The following is a 16,202-nucleotide window of genomic DNA, read 5'->3' as shown; positions in this document are numbered from 1 at the left end:
GCGGCACGCCTCCGCCGTCTTATTTCCAATCCTGACTGAAGAAGATTACGCTCTCCTTTTCTGCGCCGACACATTTTGCGGTGGGTTTCGTAAGCCTCCGCTGGTGACTGCGTGCGTAATGTCATCCCTTAAAAAGCTGCAGCCACCGCAATCGAGATTGTTATTAACTCAACGAGCCTATTAACAGTCTTGCTGGGGCTCAATTATAAGTCTGAGAGTGCTTAGTGGACACTATGACAGGATAATAACTGTGGTAAGTAAGGCCAGAGGATTGAAGTTAAGCTTCAGCTTTATTTCCGTGACGCTGGGTAAGAGAAAGACGCCAGGGAAGCTCAAACATCAAAGAGTCATAAGAGAAGCTTTGTATCCAGGCAGGAAGATTTTAGACCTCCTCCTCATCTTACCTCCTGTCTCCACATATACCTGTAAACCTGTGAACGGCTCAATACTGACAGTTAAGAAATGAGGAAGCACTAGTTTAATGTGACTGAGGACGTGAACGCTTTGTTGTGCTCACTAGTGACATCTGCTGACCAAACTGTGCCATGACACACAAGTTTAATGAAATCATCACCGGGGTTAAGTGACGCACACCTGCTGTATTATAAAGGAGGGAAATAAAAAAAAATTATAAAAAAAACCTTTGCTCACACCACCACCATCATCACACTTCACGCTCCACACACTCTCGCGTACCGGTGAGCAGGGAGACTTTGTGGAAGGTGCCCTCCAACTTTCCCATGAGAATGTGCACGAAGCCGTCTTTGGAAAGGTGCCCCGCCTCTTTGGAACTCTGGTCATAAACCACCACTTCCTGCTTCCTGCCCAGCTCCACCTGCACACAAAAAAAGATAAGCGACAAGGAAGAGAATCAAGTTCATTATTCAACAGAAGTGTGGAAACTATGTCAGGCATTCAGCACCAACGGGGGAATAACACAAGTTAGAATTACAAGCGTCTATTTGGCATTTTGTACAGAGTAATGAGTGTGCAATTCATCAGGGATGCTGGTGCTGAAGAATATCTTCTCTTGGCTGAGCCAGGCAAGTGCAACTGTTAGAAGAAATTCCGACAGTAAATGCACGTGAGCTGCTGCAGGGATCAAACCAGCGGCCGCCCGACCCTCACACGTCCACACGTGACCACTCTGCTGCCACCAGGAAGCAGCAACAAGGAAATGAACTTACAAACACACCACTGGGAGTTATGAGAGTAAACACTTGCTCTCTGGACGTCAGTGCCTGCCACAGTGATGAAGAGGAACTAGAGGTGATTCTGAGAGTAAGTTATGGAGAAAGATTCATGAATAATGCAATGAGCGCTGCGTGTTGCACCATGCAACTGTGACTTTAATATTTACCGTGCAGATACTGCAGAGAGGATTGTTTTGCTGTAATGGGAGGAGGCAACATTGAAATCATAAAAGATGGCCACACTGTGTGGGTGTGGGTGTCCATCGCTGCATCAGTGTGATGCTCAGATTCTGAGAAAGATGAGAGGATGCGAGCATGCGCCGGTGTGATACAGTGTGTGTGTGTATGTGTGTTTGCGAGAGAGTAGAGTGTGAACATTTGCTGGTGCACACACGCCAACCAGGCTCGTGTGTGTGTGTGTGTGTGTTGTTCCCCATGTTGTCAGGCAGGCTTTGGTCACATGACCATCAGGCAGCGCCCACTGCAGCTATGAATCACTGCGTCATTGAACCGCCACTGGACAGAAGAGGAGAGGAGAGGGGAGGGGGATGGAGGGCGAGCGGGACGGAGGGAGGGAAAGGGGGGGGGGGGGGTAGTGGAGTAGTGGGGCATATTGGAAAGATGGAGATGAGATGGACAAAGATGCAAAGAGGGAAGTGACGGCCCACTGTCTTTGTTTACTTCGACAACCATCCTCCTTGTCTAAAATGTGCTATGGAACAGCCGTTAGCTTCTCCAGCCGCTTCCCAGCCCTCTCCACTCTCTGCATGCTGAAAGGCAGGCTGGGAACGATAGCTCAAGGTATAGACGGCTACACGGAGCGTGCCTGATTATTTTCTCTGCGTATAGAGCAGCTATAGCAGAGCGCCTTGGCAGACGGCCATGCAGGTGATTCACCCTGGACAAAGTCAGGCTCTGGAATCTGAATGGACGTAGCTCCACACCAAAACTGACATGAAAGCACCATCTGCAGCATCAGAGGTTTGTCATCAAAACATCTTACAGGTTACCGCAGTGCTAAATTACAGTACACTTAATGTTTACTTTACATTTTCTCTGTAGCACTAATTTATTTGTTATTTTTCTTACCTAAATATTCATCCTAATGTCTCCTCCATTCTATTAAATTAACTTACTCCCTGCATCTTTGCTAACCCTGGATAATTTTGGCTAATAACCCTTAATGGGATCAGAACTAATTTGGGAGCTTGATCTGAAAGGGTGAGGATTACAGGCCACATACGAACACAGACACACTACGCAGACAAGCACACTCTCCTCCTCGCGTCTCATCCGTCAGCCGCACTGTGCAAAAAGTTCCACTTGTGGGGTGAGAACAAAAAGAGCGCTGCGGTAAAAATAGAAGAGTTAATCACTCCTATTACTCGCTGCAGGAGACGGGTGATGTGTTGAGGTTCAACAAAAACAATGAGTCATTAATCCCTATTTGCATTGTGTTTAGGTTTATTGGTCTAAAATGTGGTGTTGATGTCATTTTAATAAGAAACAAAAAGAATGGCAAAATTCAGCGGAAGAGAACGAAGTTAAAAATTGTGCACTTTTCCCACACACTGTCATCGTGAACTGGGAAGATTAATTCAGCGAACAGGATGAAATTACAACTCCTCTCATGATCCCCGTCTGAATATATCCCATGTGAGTTGAAAAGAAATAGGCACCTATTAATAGCAATCTATATTTAATAGAGTACATGAATGATAGTACGGAGAGTAGGATATCAGCTGTACTTTCCATTCCGTGTAAATGACAAGCTGGAGCTATACTGCCTGCTCCGTTGCAGCGTAAGAGGTCAATGACCCGGGGGAGCGTGGGGCTGGCTGTCAGACTGCAGCAGCAGTACAGACCTCTGGTCCTCTGCAGTGCTACGGCGTCACCACTGTCACTACTGTACTGGCCCAGGCGCTCTGACGCATGCACATTGCAGGTAAACAAGGAATGCCCCTGGCAGAAAGAGAGACATAGAGAGAGAGGGGGAGAAAAGGGGGATGTGATGGAAGGAAACAAATGGGGGAAGGAATAAATAGAAGGGGGGAGGTTGAGGAACGAGGAAGATCAGCTTTAGAGAGAGAGAGAGAGAGAGAGAGCGATAAGAGGGATGAGGAAGAGGGTGCGCATGAGGGACAGAGGGTGGCACTGGCAGACCGAATACTGCACCCAAGCTTTTTTTTTTTTTTTTTTCAAACGATGCAAAGTAGTCTGGCATCTCAGCAGGACATAAACAAGGAGCGGTCGCAGGGGGAGAGGTTATTTTATTCCTGACATTTGCAAAGAGGGAGACTTTGCAAGGAAAGTAAGAGACCGAGCAGACGGAATGGGTAGATGTGTGTGTGAATTTAGAAGAAGAGAAATTGTGAACAAAACAAATACTTCCAGTCTCCCAGTCCAGTCTCTGACTGTAAATAATTAGGGTAGCCTGGCAACAAAAGATATCTGTGGAACTGCGGCCTTGGCATACAGTAAGTGCTTGTGTTTAGAGGGAGAAACATTTCCCCCTGACCTCAGCAGAGCCACTGACCAGCGACAAGGTCATGTGCTGTGAGCAGGAGAGTGTGTGTGTGTGTGTGTGTGTGTGTTTGTGTGTGAACTGTCCCTTGACACAATATTAGCGCAAAAACAATCTAAAAATGGCCCCCCACATTCATGAAGCGCAGTCCGGGTCCTCTCAGTGTGCGTCCCTCTCCGGGAAGTCCCGCAGAAAACAAGTCGATCGCACCACCAGGAGCTCTCAGCGGCGCATTTTTGTAGTTTCTTAACACGTCACAAGGTGCCAAACCTCGCACTACAGTACATTGCACACTGGTAGAGGACCTGCTGCGACAGGCAGTGACCCCCGAGCAGTCGAAGTGTCAGTTCGAGACTCCGCCACACAGAGTGCGACATATACAGTATATACGACTCGCCGCTGTAAAGACACCAACCCCAGGTCAGATGATGTCATTGACTGGCACTGGCAGCTGCCACTTCCACGCATGCTTCAGTAGGTGAGATGTGTGTCACGGAGCGCCTATACTGCTACACTTATGTGGACCGAATCCCCCAAAAAAAGAGTTAGGTTAAAGGTTTAGTAAAAGGTTGAGGATTAAGAAGGGTTTATGGGTAAAGAAATGAAGGTCATCAGTGGAAAGTATAGTATTTTTGTGTGTGTGTGTGTGTGTGTGTGTGTGTGTGTGTGTGTGTGTGGCTTTCAGACAAGGATGTGAAGATGTGGCAGGGTGGTGAAAGTCCCTGATGCCTCTGTGTGTGCATGTGAATGTGTGTGTGTGTGTGTGTGCAGTGTGAGGTCACCACTGATCATTTAGGAAACGTGGTCACCTGATCTGGTCACACCCTTTCTATAAAAAACACATTCAGATCCAAGTAATGCAGAAGCATGTACACATTAACATATACAGAACGTTCATTTGTCCTTCTCAGCCCGTCTGTCCCTGTCTGACACACACGGACTAAATGCTGTAGATCCGGTTATACCGCGGTAATCCTCCTCACTTTGTACATAATTAAAAAACCACATTTTATATCTGCAAATCATCTCTGAATCATTTCTCCGTCTTTCTTTAACATCCTAGAATATTTTTGTATACATGTCACTCCTTCACAGTGCACTTGGTCATGTCTGAAACTATATACAGTAGATGCGTGTGTGTCTACAACAGCAGGATCTTTTTAAACTAACAATGATTCATGTCATGACCTCATCAGAGCAAACACATGACATATCCGGCTCTGTGGAGAAATCACCACTGGCTAGGGTGTCTTTGTTTGAACTTGGCAAAAGGAAAAAAATGTGAATCAAACACAAAATAAAACTCCCCCCCCGGGTTTGCCCTCCGGGTAACTTGGCAAACAATCCAGTCAGTGAGTCATTAAGTTCCCAGTTCTGCAGCTACTGTCAAGGCAGATGACACGTGAGACACTCGTGTGCTGTCCTTTATTTTGAAATACTGTACTGCAATTACTGGAAACTTCTGTGTTCAGAACAATGGCCTGATGAACTATATGGTGTTTTTCAAAAATACATGAGCAGTGTCTTTACCCCGCGTCGAACACTTACATATCAGGCAAAGTGTTCTTGACTTCAACGTGCCCACAACTCTTCAAACACATCCCTGAATTTCCCTTTGTATATGTTATCATTACAAAAAGCCCCTTTCAAAAGGAGGATAAAAAAACCCTACAGAATCCTGTGTCATCAGCCATGTTGATATAGATCTTCTTCATTGCATAAATGCTTTAGTGTGGGTCACATGGGAGTTTCCTACCGTGCTCATCCAATCCAAACAATTAAGATAATGACAAGATCACAGACCCATCGTCTGGCTCTCTTCATTTCTAAGCCACTACTTTAATTTGTTCTACTTAATCAGTTTGTTTATACAGTAAAATATCAGACAATTGTTAAAAATTTTCGACTCTCAGTCGATGTCTTTAGTCAATGAACAAAAAACACCCCAAAAAAGATTAATACCAATTCAACTTTTTCTTTCCTGAAAATGATTCCAGCATCAGACAGATTCCTGATAAAATAAAATCTGTGTACCACTCTGCATGATACTGAAATGATAAAAATTGGGTTTAGGTCACATCTGGATGATACCCAATCCATTTTGATCAGGTCAATATGCTTTGGCTCTATTTGTGTCCTCTAAGTATGCTGCTGTATTCTCTCTCTCTACGACTCCGGGTGCCATTCATCAGAGGTCTGGCCTTGATGTCTTCATACGGGAGGAAGGGTGCTTCCCCGGGCCGACTGCTCATAGTGAAAACCTCTGGGCCATCTGTCAGACCTGCCGGGACCACTGTCCCCATCGCAGCAGCAGGGATTAGCCTCGGCTTAAGCCAAGAAACCAGCCACCTGCCCGGCAGCCTGTCAGAAAAAGGCACGAGGAAGCCAAACTAAGCCCACGCCATCCCTCTCCCATCAGAGGTCCACCGCCACCACCTAACCTACTGCATCCAGCTGCCTATGACCTACATTAATAGACAGCATTAATAAAGAGGTTATGAAAGGATGCGATGCGAAAGGGCGAGGAAAGAGGGCACGGTTTTGATTTGCTGCTGCGCTGGTCATGGATGTTCATTCAGCTCAGTCAACTGAAGCGTCGGTTGCTTCTATGAAGGAGGGTGAGTGCAGCGCCTTGGGGGATGCAGGCTATTAGTGCTCAATGGGATGTGAGGCGGGAGGCAGCCGGGGAGGTGGTGGAGGCAGCAGCAGCCCATCCATGAATACCCTCAGTGCTGCTCTCCCGCTTCCTGCATTCACTTCCCCAACAAAGAGCCACAATGGTGTCCTTTGCTGTCTTGGCTGGCTGAGGCAGCTCCTGGCGATGCTCAGAGCCATGTGGGGGGTGGAGTGTGTGTGTGTGTGTGTGTGTTTGTATGTGAGGGGTTAGCTGGGAGTCGGCTTTAACACCACGCAGCCTGTCTGCACGTGCCCAGCCCGCGGCCTGCCAGTGGCCGCACAAAAGGGATGATGTCATCCTTAGCCAATAACAAAAGAGTCTGGGTCCGTTGGGCCCTCCTCTTTCACCCAGCTAGTTCCAGCTTTATCCAGCCTAGCATTAATCGCAGCCCCTTATCCTCTTTACTGGGGGTGGGAAATGGATAATAACAAACCAGCCATTGGGGGCAACACCAGGCACAGAGAGGAGGAGAAGAGGAAAAACTAATGGACGACAAAGGAAGGGGTCAGTGGTGGGAAGCTTCGGTAGATGGGAGACAAACGGGCAGATGGAGCTGTCATGAGACTGAAAGTGAGAGAAGTCAGGAGGAAGCATGTCTCGACAGGGTGCCACAGTGTGAGATCTGCCAACTAGAGGGCCCCCACATAGACCCAATAGACCCAACATAGAAACACACTCCTCCAGCTCGCTGCACTGACAGAGGTAATGAAACGCTTCCACTTCACGGCTCTGCAAGCCCCGCCTTTTTCAGCTTCTTCAACATTTTCTTTGGTCGTGTGTCTGTTGTTCTTTTTCTGTCTAAATCTGCAGACTGCAAGAGCAGGCCATGCATCATCACAACCCGACATTAACCATTTTCCATGAAGATCTTTTGGTCTGGGTGAATCACACGTTTCCCACCAGGATCTCCCATGTGGCCGTCAGGCTTAGCAGCTTCTTTTGTATCCAGGTACATATAACTCGTGCAGAAAACAAGAGGCTTTTACACAGGATCCCTGTCCAACTAACAGTGGTAAGTTTTAGGTGAGAAGAAAGGCATGCAGGTTTGACTGCCAGAGGCCCTCTCGCAATAAAGCTAAATTAAATCTAATAGGAATAACAGAGAGTCTGTGAGAAACAGCAGGCGCATGGGGACTGTCAGCCAATGTACCAATTATACAGACGCTATTAGCTGAACTGGAGGTCATTCGACTTGAGAAAAGTAACAATAATCCACAGTTCTCATCCACTTTACCATCTGACCATGTGGAAAGTGTCAGGCACCCACAAGCGTTAACTGTAATCCAACAGGAGCAGTGAGGCAATAATCTACGGCAATAATGTATAATTATTTGCCATTTGATGAGCAGGGCGTGTTTTGATGGTGATTAAAGTTATCCAGCCTTGCACCAGATGGAAATACAGAGTCGGTTTGTCGGCTACAATTCTGGGGGACAGATACAGTATCTATACAGCGGGTCATAATTCAGTGTCAAACTGAATACGATGCGCGGCATGTCAGACTCTCCAACCTGCTCCAGGCAACCAGGAAGAGAAACAACAAAAACAAAAGCAATGGTGTTTTACAGATCACCATTCCCAATGAGTCACACCTAAGAAAGACATTTTAGTCAGCTGTAATCTGTGGGTGTGCCGTGGTTTAATATTAGTATTTTAACTAATACCTTAAAATAACATTTGGAGAATGAGCACAGATGGCAAAAAGGAATTTCTTCATCCGCCACCTCTGCAGTTTTGCTGCAGTAGTGTTTGTCCAGTCCCATAACCCCCCCCAACCTTCGCTTAGGTTTCCCCTCTCAAGAGTTCCTTCAGTTTCACACAGCGACTAAAAATACAGGAGTCAGCGTGCCACAGGTGGACGGGCCATGGAAAAAATGGGCCGTCATATTCCGAGGAGAAGTCATGGAAAACGGGAGGATCGGATTTCAGGGCCACTGATAAGCAACAAACTTACAGTAAGCCTGCCTGCCCGCCAAATATAGCACCCACTGCAGTGGCGGTGCGGACACGGGGCGACCACCAGAGAAGAAGCCCTATCCAGAACCACATTTGTACACGGATCACAAAATGGAGCTCTGAAGCTCAAGACACTATTTGGCTTTTATCAGCGAGATGGAAGCTTTGCCACACGTGTACGCTCTGAATCCATCCAGGCAATTAGATAAAAAAGATTTTCTTTAATCACTGGCATCACATCCTACCACCCCAAAATGAATCACCTGCCAGGTAGGCTGGGTGTGAACTCACCTTCACCTTGCCGTTGGGTTGCAGCAGCTCGGTGATGGACACCTTGTCCTGCTGCAGTCGCCTCTTCACAAGCTTGGAGCAGCAGACGTTGACCGAGCCTTGCACATGTGATGCATTGTACTCAGAGAAGGTTCTGCTGTCGATCACCAGCAGGCGGCCCGTTCCCCTCTGGATGAGGCTCGCCAGACGCTTGATGTCCATGGCGCTTCGCTTGGTTGGCCCTTTCTCTCCTGCCATGATGTAGGAGAGGCTGAGTGGTAACCCTGGGTCACGGATGTTGGGGTGTATTAAGGGTTGGGTTGAGGTGGAGGACAATGGGTAAGATGAAAGAGGGAAAGGCAGAAGAAGAGATGGGGAGGAGGAGGTGAGGTCAGCGGAGGAGGGCTACCACCGGAGCAGGCGCTGCGAGATCCATGGTGCCTGCAAACAAGAGGAAGCAGGAAGAAAATGTGAGTCAAACCACAGTCACGTTGCCAAAAGTACAATCTTCTGCATGATATTCAATAGTTTATCAGAACAGTATTACAGCTGTAATATTCAAAACTTCAACGGTCCCTTTTCAGATGCTGATTCATCGAGGGCATGATCCCCTCTAGTCCTGAGCTTAAGTCCAATCATACCAGTGCAACAAATAAAACAATTCAAACCCAACAGCTACAAGGCGAGAGTGGTGGATCAGATGCATGTGTTTTTCAAACCAAAGCCTCATGCACAGTGTATTTTTGAACATTTGTATTATTATCTTTTACTGGCCGACTTTGAGTACCTTGGATATTAAAATAACTACAATGCTAAACATGAATAAGAAAGTTATTTAAAGACTTTAAACCCAACTGCGATTTGCGCGTCCTCAGATCTGACGAACACACAGCCAAAGACTTAAGCTTAGACATGCCCGACAATAAAACACCGGTGCGTGTGTGCGTGTCTGCATGAGTGTGTGTGAAGGTTGTTGTCGATCGAGGGGTCTCTCGCGCGTCAGCTCATGAAACAGGAAACTGAGGGCGTGAGATAAATTAAGCCGGGGGAATTCAGAGAGCAGGTCTGGACACAGGCTGACGGCCTGCGTGAAATCCTGTGTATGTGTGTGTGAATGTGCGAATGTGTGTTCTGCAGAGAGCTGTCCACAAACTTGATGAACTGCCTCCTCCCATCCATCACCACTAATCACACCAATCTTCTCGCTGGTCATATTCTCCACAGCACTTGTACATCTAACATGATACACACACACACACACACACACACACACACACACACACACACACACACACACACACACACACACACACACACACACACACACACACACACACACACACACACACACACACACACACACACACACACACACACACACACACACACACACACACACACACTCATTTATCAGGTTCAAAAGATCAATAACAGCACGTGTGTGCTACAAAAACTAAGGCACCAGTTTGTTTGAGAAAACACATCCCTGTGTAGGTTGACGACCACTCTCTTGGTCAACCAGGTGTCATGCGACAAGTGAGAAGGTCAGAATGTGAATGCAGTCTTGTTGTTTTATTCATCTACAGGCACATGGTGTCATGAAAAATGAATGGGCCTCCTCTCATTTACCCCAAAGCCTAAACGGAGGTTTTAACCTCAGTTGAAAAGGGAGAGTATCCGCGAGATAGAAGTGGAGAGTAGAGACAGAGAGTAGAGAGATTTAAGTCAATAAAAAAAAAAACAACACAATCCTTGAAGTAATAATTGATCAAAAGTAAAAATAAAAATAAATTATTACGAGATAAGACCATACGTAGGTTAGCAGGGGAACGAAACAGAGAAATGTCTATGTGAAGAGAAACTATTTTGCACACCAGAACGGCGGTGAGAAGGTGGGCGAGAAAACTGAGACAGAGGGAGATGTCGAAAAACGGTGTCTTCTGATCTGTTAGTGTCTTGGGACGACGTGCAGGTAAGCACTGCTTTTCACCTCTGATCTGACACCACCAACGTGCAGAGAGAGGAGAGAGGAGGGAGCAAGGGGCTGGGATTTGGGCGAAGGATGTTATTCAGCAAAGATCTCTGCAGCCGTACAACTTAGCCAGTTCAAGGCAAGCAAGGGAACAATTGTGAAGATGGAGCAGGGAGGGAAGAGAGACACGACGAGAACGAAACTGCATGCAAGAAGGAGAAACATAGAGAGAGGAGCTGAGTGACACACATGGGAAAAGTCGCAAGAAGAATTCCCAAAACAAATGCGGTGCAGGGACGGTAATTCTGCTGCAGACCCTGAAAATAGTCCCGTTCTGTAACATACACTGAGTCCTACGGGCTGCAGGCCAACCCTGAACATACATGATGTACACATGCTGTTGCTGCCTGGCAACCTGCCTGATGCAAGAGCAGCAGCACAGGAACATGGAAGAAGAAAAAAATCTAGATAGACAGAAGCAACTGAAGTGTAAACACAGCTGAGCTGCTGCTGCTGCTGCTGCATCAGAAAGTATAGCTACAGTGAAAGTGCATGGGTGTGCACAGGGTACGACCGAGCTATGACACAGACACATTTTTTGGTTGAACAAAATAGAGGATTAGTCAAATCAATGAAGGTATTTTGTACAAACATCTTAAAAAAGCGAGAAAAAAATCCAAACCCAGTTAATCAAATCTAATCTGCCCATCTGTATTATGGCGATGACTGAATAGTTACGGCAAAGCACGACATTTGCCGACCTGCAGCGACACAATTGACTTAGTGACATTCTCCCCCAAATTTCCCCATGATGTGCACCCCAGCAGCCATTTCTAAGTCTTGCTGCAATGTCAGCGCTCCCCGAACACAAACAGCGGCTGCCACATTACGACCTGCCCCATCACCTGTTATACCATACCTTATATGGTGTGGAGCCCTTTAGCCCAAGCGGCTAACAGCACAGCCTTCCAGGGGTCTGAATCTTTCTCTCGCTTTCTTTCTTTTTTTTGCCCTTTCCCTGCAGCTGAGCACAACAACACATGACACTGCAAATGTCTAATGGCGACCGCTCTGCCTCTCACACGTTTTTCTCTCTGAATCCTTCCCTCTCGATCACTCTCTTCCTTTGCGGTGAACGGGGATGGGGAGGGGAGGAGTGGACAGGTTTACATGTGTGGTGGTGCTGAGAGGGGGAGACTGGTGCTCTGCATCTTTCTGCGTCGATAGACAATAAATCCTACGGTAACCTCGCTCCGTGGACCCTGTTTGTGTGGAAGAAGGAGGGGAACGTGAAAGAGAGGAGACAGGAAGAGAACGCCATGATGGATAATATACAGTAGATAGGAAGCAGCAACCTCAGCAAGCTTACTCAGCATAACAACCGCAACCTGTCCCCTTGTGCAAAACCATCCATCTTCCTCCATCTTGCATCCAGGCAGGAACAATACGGAGCAAAAAAACAAACAAACAAGCTCCTCCTGATGAAAACCGGCAGCAGCCAGGAGCTTGCTGTGAGGCACCGGCTGAACGGAGTAGAGCAAGGCGAGAGGAGAGAAAGCGGAGAGACAGAGACGGCGTGAACAGGCCCGGAGCAGATTCTGTTGTTGCCATAGAAACAGCCCTGTTGGGGTGATCAGGGGGCAAAGGGAGGGTGATGGGATGCTACTGGTGCTGATGCTGGATGCAGGATAAAAGACTGGCGAGAGCTGAAACTGACAATGGCACGCATACTTGTAAAATAGATTCGAACTACACTGAATTTATCACGGTTTGGCCCATTCTACTCTAATCTAAAATTGAGTGCCACTTTCATTTTTCTTTAAATGTTTTGAGCTGGTTGGAAAACAACATCCTTCTGACCCCTTACCCAAAAAGTAATCGATGTGAAAAAAGGTTGTACATGGTCAAAGATGTAGGTAGACTTACAATGCAGTTACACATGATGCAGAAGAACCAGATCAACTGGTCAATTTCAAAGGATATTTTTATCATCTTGTTGGGAGGAATGGTACTGCGGCTTTCATTTGTGTCCTTAAAACCCTGTAAGGTACCTGGATGATAAACCCCCATTTAATCAGAGTTTACATGCTTATTAAATCATAGGAAAAGTTTAAATGCGGGATTTCATTACCTTGTGTCTACTAAACCCATAACAATATATCGAATATGATTAATTTTTATTCAAACTTCAACACTGCTTCAGAGCTTTTCAACAGCTGAATTAATTATCAAAATAAATTCAATTTATCTGGAGATATCGAGGTACGAGAGAGGTGTACTGAAAAATGAATGTGATACTGTGTTTTCAAACTAGAGGAAAGAGGAAAACCCAGAGCTACATACATTTTCTCCCCCGGCTTGTGAAGCAAAAAATACTGTCACACAAATCATCTACGGACTTTTAAGTTATTACAGCTGAAAAATAATAATGATAATAAAAAATACTTCTAAAGTAAAGTTGAAGAAGAAACTGCACTTCATTATACATAAAATGGATAATCCACACGGACATATTCAGAGGCCCCCTCGTATAAAAACCATGAGCAAAGCATGATGGGCCGGCTCAATAACGCCATATCAGGCAAACACAAAAAGAGCAACTGGAGGGGAACCAACACTGATGTAATACCATCCAGGTTATTCATTAACTCATCTGCATAACGTCACCTGCAGTGGCCACAGTAGGCTGATATGAAGATGGCTCTTCCCCATGCAATGGAGAGGAATGACTTTCTTTCGTTTAGACCACAAACAATGACATCATCGGAGCATCTTGTGGCATCTATGCAGCCAGAGCCACAATCTCTGTTGTGAGCTAGAAGTTTTCGTCTGCGTGTGCTTGCACACCGTCTGTCTCTGTATACACACTTTTAAAAAAACCACAACAACAAGGCACCGTGCTGGAGGACGACAGCGTCAAAAACAATTGCTCAATATTAGATAACTAGTCTGATAACAGTATTTCTAACCCACTTCCTGAGAAGTTTTCATTATATTAGCTAATGGCCAACACAACAGTAGATAACATTTTTATTGGTAACTATCATTAATCAATAATTTTCCCTAATTGATTCATCTGCAGATTATTTTTCTCAAGCTGACAATTAATTGTTTGGTCTATTGCATGTTTTTTTTGCCAGGCTAATGGAACAAAAACTCAAATACATTTACTTGAAATTGGACAATGAAAAGCAAGAAAATTCTTTGCAATTTGTGCTCAAATAAATAAACAATTAGTGTTTGCTGGTTTAGTTTAATATCCAGATAATATCATCATAACCCATGTGTTTGTCAGACTCACCTTGCATTATTAAAACAAACAATTGAGTGACAGAATATATATATATATATATATATATATATATATATATATATATATATATATATATATATATATATAATGTATGTGTGAGCTGCTGGATGTTTACAATAAGTATGGTAATCCCACATAGGATTGGTAGTGTGGATTGGAGTGACAAGCCTGGTGTGTGTCATGGGATACAGTGGGGTCCAAACGTCAGCAGTGGTCTCAGGCTCCACTGTTACACGAAAATATCATCATGTAATTTTGAGGAGGAAAAAAAATCAATCCCTGGTTGGCCCTGGTGGACCAACAGCATACTCATACTGTAAACAACATAACCAGGTATATAAAGCCTTCTGCTGTCTAATCGATACCCCCCCCCCCTGTGAGGCTGCTGCACAGTGCGGGGTCATATAACAAGCTGGGACTACCCCACGCCACAACAATAATCACTGAGAACAATAATACAAAGAATACTTCATATTAAAAAAAAACTGTGTGCCTGCAGCATCCCCTTTTTTTTCAAATGAACAGAAATGTGGAAATTGTTCCTGAAAAGCTGCATCGATACGGCGACGGATGAAGTGATGCTGCACACAAAGAGATGCAGATGGGACACCGTGGCCTGTTGGACAACGTTAATAACAACGGCGGAGGGTGAGCGGCGCTCGCAGCGCACTTTAATAAACCGACCTAGATTAGAAATAGGAATAGAAGTGCGGACGGCGGCCGTCGCCTTGCACGAGTAGCATCTAGTAACGTTAATGCAAAGTGGGGGAAACCTGCCCTACAGTGTTGTTATGACGCGTGGACGTGACCGCATGCGGAAAAATGAAACTGTGCATCGATCGGACAGGCGGTGATGATTAAAGACGGCAGCGCGCAAATTAATAAACACACACAGAGGGAGAGAGAGAAATAAATAAATAAGGAGAAACACGTCTTCCACTTACCTCGAAGAAAAACGGTTAGGGGAGAGATGTTTGCACAAATAAAACAATCGATAACTACTTCAGCCCCGACGCGTTTTTAATTCCCATAAGACGAACGCGCACCACAAAAGCGGGGAGAGTGCGCGCGCTGACAAGTCTCCGTGCCGCAGCAGGGCACGAGGAGGAGGAGGAGGAGGAGGAAGAGGGGGGGCGCGCGCGAGCGAGCGAGCGAGCAACCGCTGCTAACGCGAGCTAGCTCGGGGAGTAAAGCAACGCACTTGATGGAAGCAAAATGTCGTTTCTACTAAGCAACACACACACACACACACGCGCGCGCGCGCTCACCTCAGGCTCCACGCGGCTCCTGCGGTGTGTTATTCAACTGGCCTCCATGTGTGAGGGGGGCAGCGGCGGTGTCTTCATGGGGCTGGCCGGTGTTTACCTGGCGGTGTGTCGGGGTGATGAGGAGGGGGGAGGCGGCACAGCTGACGGAGGGTGACAGCGCCAGGAACAACCGACACATGAAAGCGCGGTTGTGGCGCGACGAACAAACGGCGCCGTTTAAAGTGACCGGGCTAGTAACGCGGTTCGGCTCGTGATAGATTAGCTCCGCTATGCTAGCTTGACGTTAGAACGGGTCGTGTGTCTAAGGGGGGACGGGGGGGGGGGGGCGGAGGTAGTTAGTTACAGAAGGTGCACTTTAGCACTTTCATGAACTAAAGCGATGAGGTCATGGTTTGGTGGGTTGGCGGGGGGACATGGGGGGTTGACGTCACCCCCAGCCAATCAGCGTAGACGGCTCGGGGGGTTGGGTGACGTCAGTGCTGTGATCCGCAGATTAAAGGGACAGTCCGTCTTTTTTATTATTATTATCTTTTTTATTAAAGGAGACGCAATCGTGAAGAGCAACAATGAGCCACAGTGACGCATTGATGCTGGTAATGAATAAAAATAATAATTTACTTCGGATAATACATATATATGTTTTCTTTTATGATCAGTTATTAGAATAATTATAATTTATTTCAAAATTGCTATAATTGTTTCTCATCCATACTGGAATAAAATATTGGCAGTCCAGTTACTTATTAATGAAAAATAAATTTAAAAAATGCCCATTTATGATTACCATGCATTTATATATTTTTCCTTAAAAAAGTAAGTACAGCATTAATACTTTTGGAGTCAACACAACGCATTGATCCTGGGAAAGAATGAAAATAAGCAACATATTGGCATAATAAATATATATGTTTTCTTTTATTATCAGTTATTGGAATCATTATTATTTGTTTCACCAAATTGCTACCGTTGCTATAATTGTTTCTCACCTATACTGAAATAAAATATTTGTAGCAGTTTTTTGTGAATACC

General features: G+C 45.8%; 1 protein-coding gene across 4 annotated transcripts in view; it reads right to left on the bottom strand.

Annotated features, from left to right (window-relative positions):
• dusp8a (dual specificity phosphatase 8a) overlaps positions 1-15,492 on the bottom strand; it is a 41,353-nt gene extending 25,861 nt beyond the window's left edge. Inside the window, exons 1-3 of one of the 4 annotated variants that reach the window (XM_035642526.2) lie at positions 15,174-15,492; positions 8,642-9,061; positions 697-835 (exon numbers count right to left, since the gene is read on the bottom strand). In XM_035642526.2, the coding sequence (XP_035498419.2) occupies positions 697-835; positions 8,642-8,878 (376 nt within the window). In that variant the 5' untranslated portion in view covers positions 8,879-9,061; positions 15,174-15,492. Of the gene's footprint in view, positions 1-696; positions 836-8,641; positions 9,062-11,511; positions 11,639-11,961; positions 11,979-14,849; positions 15,002-15,173 lie in introns of those variants that run through there. The other 3 variants (XM_047333253.1, XM_047333255.1, XM_047333254.1) reach the window with 3 other exon arrangements.
• Positions 15,493-16,202: the final 710 nt, after the last annotated feature.

The sequence above is a fragment of the Scophthalmus maximus genome, chromosome 7 (genome assembly GCF_022379125.1).
Source record: "Scophthalmus maximus strain ysfricsl-2021 chromosome 7, ASM2237912v1, whole genome shotgun sequence".
NCBI classification, from domain to species: Eukaryota; Metazoa; Chordata; class Actinopteri; order Pleuronectiformes; family Scophthalmidae; genus Scophthalmus; species Scophthalmus maximus.
Note: the sequence above shows the minus strand (reverse complement) of the source record. Positions and strands in the feature narration are given on the sequence as shown.